The sequence below is a fragment of the Panicum hallii genome, chromosome 4 (assembly GCF_002211085.1).
Source record: "Panicum hallii strain FIL2 chromosome 4, PHallii_v3.1, whole genome shotgun sequence".
Taxonomy (NCBI): Eukaryota; Viridiplantae; Streptophyta; class Magnoliopsida; order Poales; family Poaceae; genus Panicum; species Panicum hallii.
The window spans coordinates 37,326,131-37,345,916 of NC_038045.1; the positions used below are offsets into that span (position 1 = coordinate 37,326,131).

General features: G+C 49.8%; 1 protein-coding gene across 1 annotated transcript; it reads right to left on the bottom strand.

Moving 5' to 3' along the window:
* Positions 1 to 18,812: 18,812 nt before the first annotated feature.
* Positions 18,813 to 19,328, bottom strand: LOC112890458. Its single transcript, XM_025957348.1, has one exon. The coding sequence runs from the start codon at positions 19,326 to 19,328 to the stop codon at positions 18,813 to 18,815; it is 516 nt and encodes a 171-aa protein (XP_025813133.1).
* Positions 19,329 to 19,786: the final 458 nt, after the last annotated feature.

A 19,786-nucleotide genomic window follows, 5' to 3' on the forward strand; every position in this document is an offset into this window, starting at 1 on the left:
GGAAGAGGCCGGTGGTTTGGGCGTGCGTGCCCCGGTAGAGATTGCGGCCGTGACCCGCGCGGAAGAAGCGGATCGTGCAACTGCTCGGCGCGATCCTGGCTCGGAGAAGGAAACTTTTGGAAGGAGGGAGCGCACGGGAGACTGGCGATGGGCTCGTGCTCGGTTCCGGGGTGGAGCGGGGCCACGTACAGCGACGGCACGGCGGGGCGGAACAGAGGGAGCCGGCGCGGGGAAGAAGAAGGAAAAGAAGGAGATGGTCACGGACAGGTGGGGTCGAGCTGGGGGAATGACTGAGAAAGAAAGAATGACTGAGAATAGAAGGAATGACTGAGAATAGAAGGAATGACTGACCTACTTTCCTGTTCCCTTCCCTTTCTTTTCAAAGCAACTCAAATCTATTGGAATTCAACTAAATTTTGAATTCAACTCCTATGCACTCAACCAAATAAAACTTATGCACCAGCATGAATGCACAAACATGTTGAGCCAAAATAAATTTTAATTCTTTGTGAATTAAATTATAAATAAATGCAAGCTAGGTAAAATAAATCCTTAGAAAATTACTGGAGCCCAATTAAATTCATTATAAATCTCAAAATTTTACCTTAGGGTGTTACAAACCTACCCCCCTTACAGGAATCTCGTCCCGAGATTCAGATAGGCTAGCTAGCAAAGAGATTGGGGTATGTCTTCCTCAGCTCATCCTCTCGCTCCCAGGTAGCCTCCTCCTCGGTGTGATGACTCCACTGAACATGGCACATCTTGATCTTCTTGTTCCTAGTAACTCTCTCAGACGTCTCCAGAATCTTCACTGGATGCTCGGTGTAGGTCAGATCCTCCTGTACTTCCAACCCTTCCAATGGTGCTTGCTCTTCCGGCACTCTCAAGCACTTCTTCAGCTGGGATACATGAAACACATCGTGCACTCCTGAGAGGTTGGGAGGCAACTCCAAGCGGTATGCCACCTCACCTTTCCGTTCCAACACCTTGAACGGACCAATGTATCGAGGGGCTAGCTTCCCTCTCACATTAAACGTGCGAATTCCCCTCATCGGCGAGACCTTCAGATACACATGATCACCCACGGCAAAGGTCAGATCTCGGCGACGAACATCCGCATAGCTCTTCTGACGAGTCTGTGCGACCCTCAGATTCTCTCGCACCTGCTGTACCAGCTATTCTGCTTCCTTAACAATATCCGAACCAAATACCTGCCTCTCGCCAATCTGATCACAATACAGCGGAGTCCTGCACTTCCGACCATACAGGGCCTCGAAAGGAGATTTCTTCAGACTGGCCTGATAGCTGTTGTTGTAGGAAAACTTTGCATACGGCAGGCATTTATCCCAGCTGGTACCATATTGAATAACGCAGGCTCGAAGCATATCCTCCAACACTTGGTTGGTTCTCTCTGTCTGCCCATCTGTCTGAGGATGATAAGCAGTACTGAAGCGTAGCTTCGTATCCAGCGAATCATGCAACTGCTCCCAGAACCGTGAAGTGAACTGAGATCCTCGGTCAGATATGATCTTCTTCGGAACACCATGTAGACAGACGATCCTGGAGATGTACAACTCTGCGAGTCTAGCGCCAGAGTAAGTAGTGTTCACCGGAATGAAGTGAGCAACCTTCGTCAACCGATCCACTACTACCCATATGGAGTTGTACCCTTTCTGGGTACGAGGCAATCCCACAATGAAATCCATAGTGATCTCTTCCCATTTCCACTCTAGAATCTTCAACAGTTGCAATAGACCTGCTGGTCTCTGATGCTCTGCCTTGACACGCTGACAAGTGTCACAGATAGCCACGTACTCCGCAACGGAACGCGTCATTCCATACCACCAGAATCGTTCCTTGAGATCATAATACATCTTTGTGCTACCTGGATGAATGGAATACGCCGTATCATGAGCCTCGCTCAAGATCAGCTTCCTGAGATCCGCTACATCTGGCACACATATCCGACCCTTGTACTACAAGGTACCCTGATCATCTTCTCTGAAATGAGGTGCCTTGCCAACCTTGAGCAGTTCACGGATCTCCTGCAGCTTCTTATCTTCTTTCTGATGCTGCCTGATCTCTGCCTCTAGAGTGGGGTCTGCCTCGAATGCTGCACTCGAGGTATGATGCAAGAAACCCAGACTCAGCTGCTCAAACTCCTCGCATAACTCCTATGGCATCTGAAAAGCCACGGCCATGTTAATATAGCTCTTCCTGCTCAGAGCATCCGCTACAACATTGGCCTTGCCCGGGTGATAGTGAATCTCCAAGTCATAATCCTTGACCAACTCTAGCCATCTTCTCTGCCGCATGTTCAGCTCATTCTGAGTGAAAATATACTTGAGGCTCTTGTCATCGGTGTAAATGTCACACCTTTGCCTAAACAAGTAATGCCTCCAAATCTTCAGGGCATGCACAACCGCGGCTAACTCCAGATCATGAGTGGGATAATTCAGCTCGTGCCGGCGCAACTGCCACGAAGCATAAGCTATCACTCTGCCTTCCTGCATCAGGACGCAACCAAGACCATCCCTCGAAGCATCACAATACGCTGTGAACCTCTTGCTCTGGTCGGGCAGAGTAAGGACTGGCGCCGTAGTTAACCTTTTCTTCAGCTCCTCGAAGGCCTTCTGACGCTCATCAGTCCAAGAGAAATCCACACCCTTCTCCAGCAAGGAAGTCAAAGGCTTCGCAATCTTGGAGAAATTCTCAATGAACCTCCGATAATACCCTGCTAAGCCCAGAAAAGAGCGGACTTTCTTCACTGTCTGCGGTACAACCCAGTCAAGCACATCCTTCACCTTTCCGGGGTCCACAGCATTACCTCCCTTGGAGATGACATGACCGAGGAATGGAACCTCGTCAATCCAGAATTCGCACTTGCTGAGCTTGGCATACAGCTTGTGCTCTCTGAGTCTCTGCAACACAAGCCTCAGATGCTTCTCATGCTCTACTTCTGACTTGGAATATATCAGGATATCATCAATGAATATCACCACAAAGGTGTCCAGATAATCCATGAAAACCTTGTTCATCAGATGCATGAAGAAAGCCGGAGCATTGGTCAAGCCAAAGGACATGACCGTATACTCGTATAGCCCATACTTGCAGGTGAATGCCGTCTTCGGAATATCCTCAGGATGAATCTTCAGCTGGTGATAACCCGAACGCAGATCAATCTTCGAGAATACACAAGCACCCTGAAGCTGATCAAAGAGATCCTCAATACGAGGCAATGGATGCTTGTTCCTGATAGTGACTGCATTCAGGTCCCGATAATCGACGCACATCCTCTTCGCGCCATCCTTCTTCTCTACAAGCAATACAGGTAAAGCCCAAGGAGAGAAACTACGACGGATATAGCGCTTGGCTAGCAACTCGTCGACAGTCTTCTTAACTTCCTCATGCTCAACGGGTGCCATACGATAGGGCCGCTTAGCAATAGGAGCTGTGCCAGGCAAGAGATCAATAGAAAACTCAATGTCGCGATCAGGCGGCATACCTGGTAAATCATCCGGAAAGACATCCGGGAATTCAGACACCACGCGAATACCATGCGTGGGTCTAGCCTCCATCTGACAAAGAATTCCAGAAGGCTCCGAAGCACTGACTATGACCTCCTGTCCATCTGGTGCCAACAAGTGGACAGTCCTCTGAGCACAATCAATCTTGACACCCCATCTAACAAGGGTCTCCATACCCTTGGTGTCTAGCACCATCAGATTGGCACTGAACTCTACCCCCCTTATGACAACACTGACTCTGGAACAGAAGATATGAGACCTCAACTGCCCTCCCGGTGAAGATACTAACATGCCCCTCTTCAGGGTGCTAGTATGAATGCCATGATGCTCAACAAAAGACCGAGTAATGAAGGAATGCGTAGCACCAGTATCAAAAAGCACAGTAGCAGGGTGAGTATTGACCATGAACGTACCAATAACCACGTTGGAAGCCTCGGCCGCTGACTCGGCTGTCACGTGGTTCACCCTGCCCTGAGATGGCGCCTTGGGCTGAGCTGGGCGCCCCTGCTGTCCGGACTGCGCCTTCCGGGGACAAATGTTGGCGTAGTGTCCCGGCTCGCCGCAGTGAAAGCACGCTCGTGGAAGTGCTGGAGCCTGCTGCCCGGCAGGAGGGGTAGGCACTCCCTGCCGCGGAGCTGGTGGAACCGGTGGAGCAGAGCGTGCTGGGGGCGCTGGAAGCCTCTGGCCCTGTCCAGCTTGCTACTGCTGCTGAGGACGGGGCGGGTACTGCTGCTGTCGCTGCTGGTACTGCTGGATCTGCCTCTGGTGCTGCTGCTGCTGGTACTGGTACCGAGGTTGAGTGTTGCTACCCGACACAGCAGGAGCCATCTTCCTCTTCTTGTCCTCAATCTCCCGGCGTTTGCGCTCGATGTTGAGGGCAGAATCAACCAGATGGTTGAAGTTGTCGAAGCGGTGGTTCATGAGCGCGTACTCCAGGTGGTCATCGAGTCCCTCCCTGATGCGCTCCTGCTTATCGCCATCATTGGCGACCTCAGCGGGGGAGTAGCGAGCGAGCTGGAGGAAACGATCACGGTACTCGGTCACTGTCATAGCTCCCTGAAAGGATAATCACCGGTAAAAGGAGAATGGAAATTACTCAGCATTTCCAATTCCATGAAGATAAACAAGGGTGGGCTTGAGCTCAAATAGGAATTGCGGAAAGATTTTACTCTAATTTACCTGCTTAAGTGCAAGGAACTCCTTGTGCTTCATTTTCATCACTCCAGCAGGGATGTGGTGGTTCCTGAAACACTCCCGGAACTGGACCCAAGTGAGGACGTCGCGGTCCCGAGCTGGATAGGACTCCCACCAATCGAGAGCTGAGCCTCGCAGCTGCCCTGCCACGAATATGACTCGCTCCCTGTCGTCGCACTGAGCGACATCCAACTGACGCTCCACTGAATGAAGCCAGTCGTCAGCCTGGAGTGGATCAGCTGTATGAGAGAACGTCGGCGGGTGTCCTCTTAGAAAATCCGCACGCCTGTCGCGAGGCTGCGGCGGCGGAGGAGGTGGTGGCTGAGCGTGGATCTGCTGCAGAGGCTGAACAGTATTGTTCAGAGTGGCCATCATCTGCATCTGGAGCTAGAAGAACTGCTCCGGAGTCAGAGGTGGAGGCATCGGCAGCGGCTGGTCGGTGCTCTGGTTGTTCTGCCCCTGCTGGCCAGAACCGGTGCCGGTGCTCCAGGTGTTCACCATCCGTTTGCAGCAGAACGAAATTTATGAGAAGAAGATATTGTGCAGCCGCGGAAATGAAACTTCGACAGGATATGGCAGAGAGAAAAGAGTATAGGTTTTACCCCCAACGATCTAACTAAATTTTATTATTTTGTTCAAGTCTGTGTTAGGGTCGATTTGCATGAACAAGTGTAACTACTAGACTATGCAATCAACCAAAAATTCAAATCAAACATTTGCACAATAACAAACATTCAATATTCACAACTTAGTCGAGTTTATCACACTACTCGACTAACACACTCGTTCTAGCGTATTTTCATTGGGATAGCTTAAACTTATAGCTTATAGGGTTAGACACTCAGGCCAACGTCTACGGAAAACTCAAGCTATTTCTCAGAAAAGACGGGAGAGAGATAGCAAATCAAGAACTTAAGACTCAAGGAATAGAAGTAGGAAATGATGTTAGAAGATTTGCGGAAGCAAGGCAAGAGAAAAGAAGTCCTAAACTTGACCAATTCTATCTAGGCTTCGTCCTATAGTCGATATGGCTCTGATACCAATCCTGTCACACCCGATTTATAAGAACATAAATCGAGCAATCATATATGCGCCAGGATCAAGTCACGCATATATACAACAGAATCATCAAGATATCACAACACGTATCTCAAAATAAAAGCATATAAATTATAAATGAATATCTTTATTACAACTGAATCAAGAATCAGTTCAAGGAGTGCGGAAGCGTAAAATGAATACAGGAGAAGCAGGGCGCCACAGGGACGTCGGCTGGGTGACAACGCCTAGAAATCGTCGAGTCCGCTGATGTGGTTCTCCACGTCGCCGGGTACTGAGCAGCAGTCGAAGATATACCCGAGAAAACAGAGGAGTAGAGAAGGCAAGTATGAGTACACAACTTGTACTCAACAAGTATAACACGAGTATGAGGCTCTAAGGTTAGCTGACTCAACTGCATTAGCTTTTAATCTTGGTAAATTTTATTAAAGCTAATTACTACAAGTGGATGAATTACCATAAACCCGAATTGCATAAGAAATTAATCAATATTAATTAAGAACTACTGAGAACCATCCAAACCACCAAGATAACCCAACTAATCAGACGGAGGATCTGGGCCGCTCATGACTGTGAGCACAGCTGATATATCAGTTTTACACTCTCGAGAGGTTGCACAACTTTACCCACAAGTCGTGAGCTACGCTAGTTGTTCGTCTCACTTCCTTAGGTGAGATGGCTAGCAAGCACACTACGAGACCGTTACAAAGGATCACATTGGTAAGGTGTAACCGCTAAGGTTTCTGGATCAGCTACGATCGGGCCCACCTCCGGGGGTACAAAACACACAGCACAGACCAATCCGGAGGAGCAGGGACCATTGAAGCTTACCACCCCTCTTGTCCACGCAGGTAAGTTACTCCCGAACCAAAATGACCTAATTAGTAAGTCAAGACCGTCTCATTCCAGTCTTGTGGTTGCGCGGTTGTCCCAGGTTGTCGCTCTATGAACCAGTCCTTATGGAGAGTGGCCAACCAAGCACTAAGCACCGTGCTGGCCCCCTAAACCATGTTTCTATCAAAAACATCTTTTAAGGAGACGTGAGCCACTCAAGCACACAGCACAGAGGGCCACTCTCAGGATTAAATTGCATAGATCCATTAATCAAATTTAATTAAAAAGGACCAACATAGGTGAGAGCGCAGCACCTAGCAAAACTAACCACAATGCAACCCAAGGATATATATATAGGGATAAAGGTGGCTAGGAAATCCTTATAGGCATACAAAATTAAAATGCAATATGAAATTGTATTTAAAAGTGATAGGATATTCATGTTATACTTGCCTTCCTCAAAGTTCTCCTGCTGCTGCTCAAACTGCTCTGCAGAAAGGGGCTCCTGGTACTCGTCCAAAGGCTCAGCGTCTACTCACGATCGCAGCGTCAAAACATGGTCCAGCACATACACATACATGCAAACAAAGACAAAAGATAAGAAACAGTACATCATTACTTAAAAACAGCACACAAAACTATGGTAGAACTGTTCTACACGCTACAACGATCGTGTGAGCGCAAACACCACCTAAAACGGAGCTAAGACACGAAAACTAGGGTTAAAACAAGGTCCAGGGGCTTTTCTGTAAGAAAATAGAAGGTCCCAAGGGGTTCTGCGCAAAAACTGAGGACTAAAATGAAATTAACCCTTAAACTTCGGTTTTAGACTGCAAAACCACGCGTCCAGGGACATTGGACCCTATTTCTGGAAAGTTCAAGGGCTTTGGTGCAAAAACAGGGCTTAACTGGAATTATTTTTGAACGGAAGTGGACTGCGGGTTGATTTCGGGAAAACCCAGGGGCTCTTTAGCAAAAAGACCAGGCTGAACCGGGTATCTTCTAATCTAGGCCTTCGGATCTGGATTGAACGTTTCGGACCCGATCTAGTTCGGACGGTCCGATCTGCACGGCGATGGTCCGGACGGTCCGATCTGGTTGGGCTCGCAGGGATGGCGGGTCTGCACGGTGGCGCACGCCGGCGACGGCGTTCTGACTTCGGGTGCAGCCTACGGTCCATGATAGCTAGCGTAAGAGGGAGAGGGGAATGTGCTGATGCTCACCGAGGGCTCGAACTGGCCGGAGAAACAGCGTAGGGTGGTCGGCGCAGAGGGCCGAGCGGCGGGGATGGGCGGCGCTCGCGGAAAGGTCGACTTAGAGGCGCTCCGGGCTTCTGCTCACTGTTGGTTGACTCGTGGAGATCCTGCGAAGGTCCTATGGGGATTAGGGAGTTCCGGGGATCACCGGCGGTGAGGAATCGCAAGAGCGGAGCAGGATACCGGCGGCGGTCCTCGGGCTCGATTCCGGCGCGGGCAAGGCTCGGGGTCGAGAGTGGAAGCCTCGGGGAGCTTCCTGGCGGGACGGCGAAGCTGCTGCGCGCCTTGGCCGGAGCTAGGATGCACCGGAGCGGTCGGCCCACGTCGGAGCAGAGGTGCTGCACGGCGGAGCAAGATGCCGGTGGTGCTGGGGATTCGGGGCGGCTGCAGTGCGGCGGTAGGGCACAAGGAGGGTTTAAGGGAAGGGTTACAGGGGCCAATTAAGGAAGAGGCCGGTGGTTTCGGCGTGCGTGCCCCGGTAGAGATTGCGGCCGTGACCCGCGCGGAAGAAGCGGATCGTGCAACCGCTCGGTGCGATCCTGGCTCGGAGAAGGAAACTTCTGGAAGGAGGGTGCGCACGGGAGACTGGCCGATGGGCTCGTGCTCGGTTGCGGGGTGGAGCGGGGCCACATACAGCAACGGCACGGCGGGGCGGAACAGAGGGAGCCGGCGTGGGGAAGAAGAAGGAAAAGAAGGAGATGGTCACCGACAGGTGGGGTCGAGCTAGGGGAATGACTGAGAAAGAAAGAATGACTGAGAATAGAAGGAATGACTGAGTATAGAAGGAATAACTGAGAATAGAAGGAATAACTAAGAATAGAAGGAATGACTGAGAATAGAAAGAATGACTGACCTACTTTCCTGTTCCCTTCCCTTTCTTTTCAAAGCAACTCAAATCTATTGGAATTCAACTAAATTTTGAATTCAACTCCTATGCACTCAACCAAATAAAACTTATGCACCAGCATGAATGCACAAACATGTTGAGCCAAAATAAATTTTAATTCTTTGTGAATTAAATTATAAATAAATGCAATCTAGGTAAAATAAATCCTTAGAAAATTTTTGGAGCCCAATTAAATTCATTATAAATAAAAAAATTTTACCTTAGGGTGTTACATGCCTCCTGAACAATATCTGGGCCAAACACCTGCCTCTCGCCAATCTGATCCCAATACAATGGAGTCCTGCACTTCCGACCATACAGAGCCTCGAAAGGAGATTTCGTCAGACTGGCCTGATAGCTGTTGTTGTATGAAAACTCTACATACGGCAGGCATTTATCCCAGCTGGTACCATACTGAATAGCGCAGGCTCGAAGCATATCCTCCAACACTTGGTTGGTTCTCTCTATCTGCCCATCTGTCTGAGGATGATAAGCAGTACTGAAGCGTAGCTTCGTATCCAGCGAATCATGCAACTGCTCCCAGAACCGTGAAGTGAACTGAGATCCTCGGTCAGATATGATCTTCTTCGGAACACCATGTAGACAGACGATCCTGGAGATGTACAACTCTGCGAGTCTAGCGCCGGAGTAAGTAGTGTTCACCGGAATGAAGTGAGCAACCTTCGTCAACCGATCCACTACTACCCATATGGAGTTGTACCCTTTCTGGGTACGAGGCAATCCCATAATGAAATCCATAGTGATCTCTTCCCATTTCCACTCTGGAATCTTCAACGGGTGCAACAGACCTGCTGGTCTCTGATGCTCTGCCTTGACACGCTGACAAGTGTCACAGATAGCCACGTACTCCGCAACGGAACGCTTCATTCCATACCACCAGAATCATTCCTTGAGGTCATAATACATCTTCGTGCTGCCTGGATGAATGGAATACGCCGTATCATGAGCCTCGCTCAAGATCAGCTTCCTGAGATCCGCTACATCTTGCACACATATCCGACCCTTGTACCACAAGGTACCCTGATCATCTTCTCTGAAATGAGGTGCCTTGCCAACCTTGAGCAGTTCATGGATCTCCTGCAGCTTCTTATCATCTTTCTGATGCTGCCTGATCTCCGCCTCTAGAGTGGGTTCTGCCTCGAATGATGCACTCGAGGTGTGATGCAAGAAATCCAGACTCAACTGCTCAAATTCCTCGCATAACTCCTATGGCATCTGAAAAGCCACGGCCATGTTAACATAGCTCTTCCTGCTCAGAGCATTCGCTACAACATTGGCCTCGCCCGGGTGATAGTGCATCTCCAGGTCATAATCCTTGACCAACTCTAGCCATCTTCTCTGCCGCATGTTTAGCTCATTCTGAGTGAAAATGTACTTGAGGCTCTTGTGATCGGTGTAAATATCACACCTTTGCCCAAACAAGTAATGCCTCCATATCTTCAGAGCATGCACAACTGCGGCTAACTCCAGATCATGTGTGGGATAATTTAGCTCATGCCGGCGCAACTGTCGCGAGGCATAAGCTATCACTCTGCCTTCCTGCATCAGGACGCAACCAAGACCATTCCTCGAAGCATCACAATACACTGTGAACCTCTTGCTCTGGTCTGGCAGAGTAAGGACTGGTGCCGTAGTCAACCTCTTCTTCAGCTCCTCGAAGGCCTTCTGACGCTCATCAGTCCAAGAGAAGTCCACACCCTTCTCTGGCAAGGAAGTCAAAGGCTTCGCAATCTTGGAGAAATTCTCAATGAACCTCCGATAATATCCTGCTAAGCCCAGAAAAGAGTGGATTTCCTTCACCGTCTGTGGTACCACCCAGCCAAGCACATCCTTCACCTTCCCGGGGTCCACAGCAATACCTCCCTTGGAGATGACGTGACCGAGGAATGGGACCTCGTCAATCCAGAATTCGCACTTGCTGAGCTTGGCATACAGCTTGTGCTCTCTGAGCCTCTGCAACACAAGCCTTAGATGTTTCTCATGCTCTGCCTCTAACTTGGAATATACCAGGATATCATCAATGAATATCACCACAAAGGTGTCCAGATAATCCATGAAAACCTTGTTCATCAGATGCATGAAGAAAGCCGGAGCATTGGTCAAGCTAAAGGACATGACCGTATACTCGTATAGCCCATACTTGTAGGTGAATGCCATCTTCGGAATATCCTCAGGACGAATCTTCAGCTGGTGATAACCCGAACGCAGATCAATCTTTGAGAATACACAAGCACCCTGAAGCTGATCAAAGAGATCCTCAATGCGAGGCAATGGATGCTTGTTCTTGATGGTGACTGCATTCAGATCCCGATAATCGACGCACATTCTCTTCGCGCCAACCTTCTTCTCTACAAGCAATACAGGAAAAGCCCAAGGAGAGAAACTACGACGGATATAGCCCTTGTCTAGCAACTCGTTGACAGTCTTCTTAACTTCCTCATGCTCGACGGGTGCCATACGATAGGGCCGCTTAGCAATAGGAGCTGTGCCAGGTAAGAGATCAATAGAAAACTCAATGTCGCGATCAGGCGGCATACCTGGCAAATCATCCGGAAAGACATCCGGGAATTCAGACACCACGCGAATACCATCCGTGGGTCTAGCCTCCATCTGACAAAGAATTCCAGAAGGCTCCGAGGCACTGACTGTGACCTCCTGTCCATCTGGTGCTCACAAGTGGACAGTCCTCTGAGCACAGTCAATCCTGACACCCCATCTAACAAGGGTCTCCATTCTCAAGATCACATCGATACCCTTGGTGTCTAGCACCATGAGATTGGCACTGAACTCTACCCCCCTTATGACAACACTGATTCTGGAACAGAAGATATGAGACCTCAACTGCCCTCCCGGTGAAGATACTAACATGCCCCTCTTTAATGTGCTAGTATGAATGCCGTGATGCTCAACAAAAGACCGGGTAACGAAAGAATGCGTAGCACCAGTATCAAAAAGCACTGTAGCAGGGTGAGTATTGACCATGAACGTACCAATAACCACGTTAGGAGCCTCGGCCGCTGACTCGGCCGTCACGTGGTTCACCCTGCCCTGAGATGGCGCCTTGGGCTGAGCTGGGCGCCCCTGCTGTCCAGACTGCGCCTTCCGGGGACAGACGTTGGCATAGTGCCCCGGTTCGCCACAGTGAAAGCACACCCATGGGAGAGCTGGAGTCTGCTGTCCGGCAGGAGGAGTGGGCGCTCCCTGCCGCGGAGCTGGTGGAGCAGAGGGCACCAAAGGTGCTGGAAGCCTCTGGCCCTATCCCGCCTGCTGCTGCTGAGGACGAGGAGGATACTGCTGCTGTCGCTGCTGGTACTGCTGGATCTACCTCTGATGCTGCTGCTGCGGGTACTGGTACCGAGGCCGGGTGTTGCTGCCAGTCGCAGCAGGAGCCATCTTCCTCTTCTTGTCCTCAATCTCCCGGCGTTTGCGCTCGGTGTTGAGGGCAGCGTCGACCAACTGGTTGAAGTTGTCAAAACGGTGGTTCATGAGCGCGTACTCCAGGTGGTCATCCAGTCCCTCCCTGAAGCGCTCCTGCTTATCGCCGTCATTGGCGACCTCAGCGGGGGCGTAGCAAGTGAGCTGGAGGAAACGATGACGGTACTCTGTCACCGTCATAGCTCCCTGAAATGATAAGCACCGGAAAAGAGAATCAAAATTACTCAGCATTTCCAATTTCACGAAGATAAACAAAGGTGGGTTTGAGCTCAAAAAGAAATTGCGGAAAGATTTTACTCCAATTTACCTGCTTAAGCGCAAGGAACTCCTTGTGCTTCATCTTCATCACTCCCGCAGGGATGTGGTGGTTCCTGAAACGCTCCCGGAACTGGACCCAAGTGAAAGCGTCGCGGTCCCGAGCTGGGTAGGACTCCCACCAATCAAGAGCTGAGCCTCGCAGCTGCCCTGCTGCATACAGGACTCGCTCTCTATCGTCGCACTGAGCGACATCCAACTAACGTTCCACTGAACGAAGCCAGTCGTTAGCCTGGAGTGGATCAACCGCCTGGGAGAACGTCGGCTGGTGACCCCTCAGAAAATCCGCGCACCAGTCGCGGGACTGCTGCGGTGGAGGAGGTGGTGGCCGAGCGTGGATCTGCTGCAGAGCCTGAACAGTGTTGTTCAGAGTAGGCATCATCTGCATCTGGAGTTGGAAGAACTGCTCCAGAGTTAGAGGTGGAGGCATCGGCAGCGGCTGGTCGGTACCCTAGTTGTTCTGCCCCTGCTGGCCAGGACTGGTGCCGGTGCTCCTGGTGTTCACCATCTGTTTGCAGCAGAACAAAATTTATAAGAGATAGATATTGCACAACTTCTGGAAGGAAACTCTGTCAGGATAAAATAGGGAGTAAAGAGTGTACGTTTTATCCCCCAACGATCTATATCAATTTTTATCATTTAATTCAGGTTTGCGTTAAAATCGATTTGCATGAGTAAGTTTAACTTCTAGGCTATGCAATCAACCAAAAATCCAAATCAAACATTCTGCACAATCACAAACATTCAATATTCAAACATTAGTCAAGTTTATCACACCACTCGACTAAAACAAACATACGCTCTAGCGTACTTTTCTTGTAAGGGCATCCTAGGCTTATGGGGACAGACAAAATTGCAGGCCAACGTCTACGGAAAATACCAGACTAACCCTCGGAAAATGCAGAGAGGATTAGCAAAATCGAGGTTTAGAGCTCAAGGAATAGAAGCAGAAATGAGTGTGTGAGTTTTGCGGAAGCAAGGCAAGAGAAAGGAAATCCCTAAAGTCGACCATTTTTATCTAGGCTTCGTCCTACAGTCGACACGGCTCTGATACCAATTCTGTCACACCCGATTTATAAGAGCATAAATCGAGCAATCATATATGCGTCAGGATCAAGTCACGTATATATACAACAGAATCATCAAGATATCACAACACGTATCTCGAAATAAATACGTATAAATTATAAATGAATATCTTTATTACAACTGAATCAAGAATCAGTTCAAAGAATGCAGAAGCGTAAAATAAATACATGAAAAGCAGGGCGCCACAGGGACGTCGGCTGGGAGACAACGCCTAGAAATCGTCGAGTCCGCTGATGTAGTTCTCCACGTCGCCTGGTACTGAGCAGCAATCGAAGATGTCCCAGAGAGAACAGAAGAGTAGAGAAGGCAAGGGTGAGTACACAACTTGTACTCAACAAGCATAACACGAATTATGAGGCTCTAGGGTTAGCTGACTCAACTGCATTAGCTTTTAATCTTGACAAATTTTATTACTACAAGTGGATGAATTACCATACCCAAGTTACATAATAATTAATCAAGATTAAGCATGAATCTACTAAGAACCAAACCAAACCACCCAAGGTAGATTCCCACTAATCAGACGGAGGATCTGGGCCGCTCATGACTGTGAGCATAGCTGATATATGAGTTTTACCCTCTCGAGAGGTTGCACAACTTTACCCACAACTCGTGAGCTACGCTAGTTGTTCATCACACTTCCTTAGGTGAGATGACTAGCAAGCGCACTACGAGACCGTTACAAAGGACCACGTTAGTAAGGTGTAACCGCTAAGGTTTCTGGATCGGCGACGATGGGGCCCACCTCATGGGGGTACAAGCACACAGCACAGACCAAGCCGGAGGAGCAGGGACCATTGAAGCTTACCACCCCTCTTGCCCACGCAGATAAGTTACTCCCGAACCAAAATGACCTAATTAGTAAGTCAAGACCGTCCCATTCCAGTCTTGTGGTTGCGCGGTTGTCCCAGGTTGTCGCTCTATGAACCGGTCCTTATGGAGAGTGGCCAACCAAGCACTAAGCACCGTGCTGGCCCCCTAAACCATGTTTCTAACAAAAACATATTTTAAGGAGACGTGAGCCACTCAAGCACACAGCACAGAGGGCCACTCTCAGATTTAAGTTGCATATAACCATTAATCAAATTTAATTAAAAAGGACCGAGGTATGTGAGAGCGCAGCACCTGGCACAACTAACCCAAATGCAACCCAAGGTGTATATATAAAGGATAAGGTGGCTAGGAAGTCCTTATAGGCATACAGAATTAAAATGCAATATGAAATTGTATTTAAACAGTGATAGGATATTCATGTTATACTTGCCTTCCTCAAAGTTCTCCTGCTGCTGCTGAAACTGCTCTGCAGAAAGGGGCTCCTGGTACTCGTCCAAAGGCTCAGCGTCTACTCACGATCGCAACGCCAAAACATGGTCCAGTACATATACAATCATGCAAACAAAAACAAAAGATAAGAAACAGTACAACATTACATAAAAACAGCACACAAAACCATGGTAGAACTATTCTACACGTTGCAACGATCGCGTGAGCGCAAAAACCACCTAAAACGGAGCTAAGACGCGGAATCTAGAGCTAAAACAAGGTCCAGGGGCTTTTCTGCGAGAAAACAGAACTTCCAGGGGGTTTCTAGGCAAAAACTAGGGACCTAGATGTAATTAAACTATAGACACAGGGTCTAACGTGTAGAACTGCACTCCACGGATGGCGGACCCTATTTCTGGAAAGCTCAGGGGCTTCGGTGCAAAAACAGGGCTTAACTGGAATTATCTTTGAATGGAGGTGGACTGCGGGTTGATTCCAAGGAAGCTCAAGGGCTCTTTAACAAAACTGCCACGGCTGAAGGGGTATCTTCTAATCTAGGCCGTCAGATCTGGATCAAACGGTTCGGACCCAATCTAGTTCGGACGGTCCGATCTGCACGGCGGGGGTCCAGACGGTCCGATCTGGTTGGGCTCGCGGGGACGGCGGGGCGGTCGCCGGAATTTGACTCCCGCGGTGGCGCGCGGCTCGGGCTCGCCGGAGCTCCTCAAATCCGATGCTTCGAGGGTCAAAACTACTCGAGCTCGGGTCTGGGATGGCCTACGCGACATGGGTAATCCACCTAGGGTTACTGGGGGGCTCGGGGAGGTCTCAGGCGGCGCGCACGACGACGGGGGTGGATCGGCACGGCGGCGCATCGCCGGCGCACGCGTTCCAGCTACAAGAGCGAGCCTTGGTCCACGGCATCTAGCGCAAGATGACCAGGAGGATGATGTGGTGCTCACCGAGGGCTTGAGGTGGGTTGAGGTACGGCGAAGGGTGACCGTCAACAATGGCCGGCGGCGGAGACGGGTCGGGCTTTGCGGGAAGGTCGATGCAGAGGCGCTCCGGGCTTCTGGTCACCGTGGGTCGACTCATGGAGATCCTGCGAAGGTCCTACGGGGGTTAGGGGGGTCCGGGGATCACCGGCGGCGAGGAATCTCAAGGGCGGAGCAGGATACCAGCGGCGGTCCTCGGGCTCGATTCCGGCGCGGGCAGGGCTCGGGGTCGAGAGTGGAAGCCTCGGGGAGCTTCCTGGGGGGACGGCGAAGCTGCTGCGAGCCTTGGCCGGAGCTAGGATGCACCGGAGTGGCCGGCCCACGACGGAGCAGAGGTGCTGCACGGCGGAGCAAGATGCCAGTGGTGCTGGGGATTCGGGGCGGCTGCAGTGCGGCGGTAGGGCACAAGGAGGGTTTAAGGGATGGGTTACAGGGGCCAATTAAGGAAGAGGCCGGTGGTTTGGGCGTGCGTGTCCTGGTGGGGATTGCGGTCGTGATCCGCGCGGGAGAAGCGGATCGTGCAACCGCCCTGTGCGATTCAGCTCGGGGAAAGAAGCATCTGGAAGGAGGGCGCGCACGGGAGACTGGCCGATGGGCTCGTGTTCGGGTACAGGGTGGAGCGGGGCCACGTGCAACGACGGCACGGCGGGGCGGAACAGAGGGAGCCGGCGTGGGGAAGAAGAAGGGAAGGAATGAGATGGTCACCGACAGGTGGGACCGGACTACCAGAAGAGAGAGCTGCGGAAATGACTGAGAAAAGCACGGGAGTGACTGAGAAAAGAACGGAAATGACTGAGAAAAGAAGAAATGACTGAGAGAAAGGAAGGAATGACTGAGAGAAAAGAAGGAATAACTGACCTACTTTCCTGTTTCCTCCCTTTTCTTTTTCAAACCAACTCGATTCTATTTGAATTCAACTCAAATTTGAATTCAACTCCTATGCACTCAACCAATAAAACTTATGCACCAGCATGAATGCACAAACATGTTGAACCTAAAATAAATTTTAATTCTTTGTGAATTAAATTATAAATAAATGCAAGCTAGGCAAAATAAATCCTTAGAAAATTACTGGAGCCCAATTAAATTCATTATAAATCTCGAAATTTTACCTTAGGGTGTTACAACCTCCCACCTTGTAGACGACGTAGGCCGCTGAGTCGTGTGATTCTGGAGCCGCGAACGCATAAGCCACCAGCAGCTTGGCCTGGAATGGCAATTCTCCCTTATGACTCCCCAGAGTAGGTCCCGTTGGAGAGTATTGATGCTTCACCAGGCTCTCGGAGTGCCGATGCAGTGAGTGGGCCACCATGTAGTTCACCTCCTAGCGCAGATCTCTGGTACGATCTTTTGAAGGGATGGATAGGTCCACGTCATCAAGAGCGTCTTCAGGTGAGAACCCCATCCACCTAATGCCATGGTGGCGGGTCTTCTCAAAAGAGCCGATGAGATCGGCTTCGAAGAGAGCCCTGATCTCAGCGTATTTCTGCTTGTGCCTAGCAGGCAGCTCCTCGTATGTGATTGGATCATCCCTCATCATCCCGATAGCAGAAGTTGATGAAGTTGATGAAGATGGTCCCACCAGGTGTGCCAGAATGTGTTGTTAGTCAAAACCCACCGGCGAGCAGCGACAGGCAACATGAGGAGCCAAGAGGCTCCCGGGACTGCTGGTAGGCCCCGGTCCCTCGGTCAACGGCCCAGGATCTGGCACACGACCTGGCGTCTGGGTTGCTAGGCGTGCCACCTAACGTTGTACCTAATCAGGAAGATGTTGAAGTATTTTCAGTTAGTTTCCTACATGCACAGATACATTTAAACATTAGTCCGAGCTGTGATCGGATCTAAGTATTTAAACAAAGCGCGCATATCCGATGGTAATGTAAAACTTGCTCTGTAATTAATAAGCTAATCCTATGTACGACAGTTAAGCTCTCACTGCATAACCGGAACATCCTACGCGTAGCTAATCCTAACAAAACACGAAAGATAACAGAATAACAACCTAAATAGAGGCCTAAAAACCAACAGAAAGCCGATTCCTGGAACAATCCCTATTTAGATTAATACAAAGCATCAAACGTCTTGCCGGATCATTTAACTCATTTGAAGGACCTAATCATGTGGATATTGAACTAAATCTTTGATGAACAAAGACTAACCATAACAGATTGGATCTACTAATCAAGAACAGAGCAAGGTGCTGCCCTTACACCCGAGATCGGGCACGAGGATAGCTAAACGCTTACAGATAATAAGCAACGCATGAATACAGTATGAAAGCCGATGCATGTCTATAAGCGTTAAGATAACTAGTGTTACTCGCCATCAACAATGCTTCAGTACAAGAAACACAAAGGTGCTGCACTCCATGTCTATAAGCGTTAAGATAACTAGTGTTACTCGCCATCAACAATATTACTCGCCATCACGCGAAGATCGGGGCTGCATAGAACTTACACGAAAGAAACCCTAGAACAGGGGTGGTGATGCGCTGAGAGTTGTTTCTGAATGATTATTGTTATTTTTCATTCGTAGTCCAAGATGCATATTTATAGTCCGGAGACTTGCCTTTCTTAACCAATCCTAATTGACTACGACATGAATCCTAGCTATCTCTATCAAAACTAATTTAAACACAAACACCTATCTAGATACATGGCCAATTTTGGCCTTAAAGCACCCACGCAGGGGCCGATTCGCAAGCCCACTACGATTATCTTTTGAGCCCATCTTGCTCGTGGCCCACCTTCTGGCCCAGCTAAATTATAGCGATAACACCTGTACCGATCAGTGCTATCTTGGATGGGTCGCCCTCTTGTAGATTGATGGCCTTCATCATGACTTCTGTAGTTGGTTGCACCTTGAACTGGCTCGACTTCTTTGTTGGAATCTCCAAGCTAGACTGGGAAAGCTACTGTGCGGCCGCAAGTACTTTAGTTCAAGCATCTGGCATGCGTGTAGTTGAGGGGTACTCAATAGCCTCCTGGTCATAGGCATACGACTTCTTCAAGTCGCCACGGAAGGAGAGCACTCCATGCTTGCCTGGCATCTTGAGAAGCTGGTAAACATAGTGGGGTACTGCCATGAATTTGGCCAGAGCAGGTCTTCCAAGGATGGCATGGTTTGATGACTCGAAGTTTGCCACCTCGAACTTGATGTAATTTGTCTTGTAGTTCTCCCTTGTTCTGAAAGTGACTGCAAGTGTCACCGACCCAAGTGGTGTAGCCGAGTTCCCTAGAACAATGCTGTAGAAGGGAGACTTGCTTGGGGTGAGCATATCTATGATATCCAGCTCTATCTTCTTCAAAGTACCCGTGAATAGCAGGTTGAGCCCACTTCTGCCATCGATGAGTACTCTGGTGAGCCTGACGCTGGCCACGACTGGATCCAGCACAAGCGGAAATTTTCTCAACTCGAAGAAGCTGGTCCATTGGTCATCCCTGGAGAATGACATGGGGACCTCCGACCACTAAAGGGGTTGTGGTACTGCCGGCTCGATCACCATGATCTCACACAGAGTGATCTTCTTGAGCTCGTTTGGAGGCAAAGCCGGATTCGCCGCCAAAGATGACATTGATGATCTTTGAGACGTCCTGGAATTTTGCACCCTCAGACTTGTCCTCTTGGTCATCATCCTCCTTGTCCTTGCCCTTCCTCTTGGCGTTCTTGTCTATAGGCGGGGCGTTTAAGGCTCTAGAAGTTATAGCATCCGATCGCTGAGTGCTTGGCACCTGGGTGGTGCCACAGGCACTTCTTCTGCAGGAGCTTCTTGAATTGCTCCTGTGTTGTTCCCGATGACATGCAGTGGCATCCCTCTCTCCGATCTTGAGTAACCAATCTAAGTCCTCTTCCAATGCGGAGAGGGACTCGGACCGTATGGCCTCCTGGTAGATGGTGGCTGTGCTGCGTAGC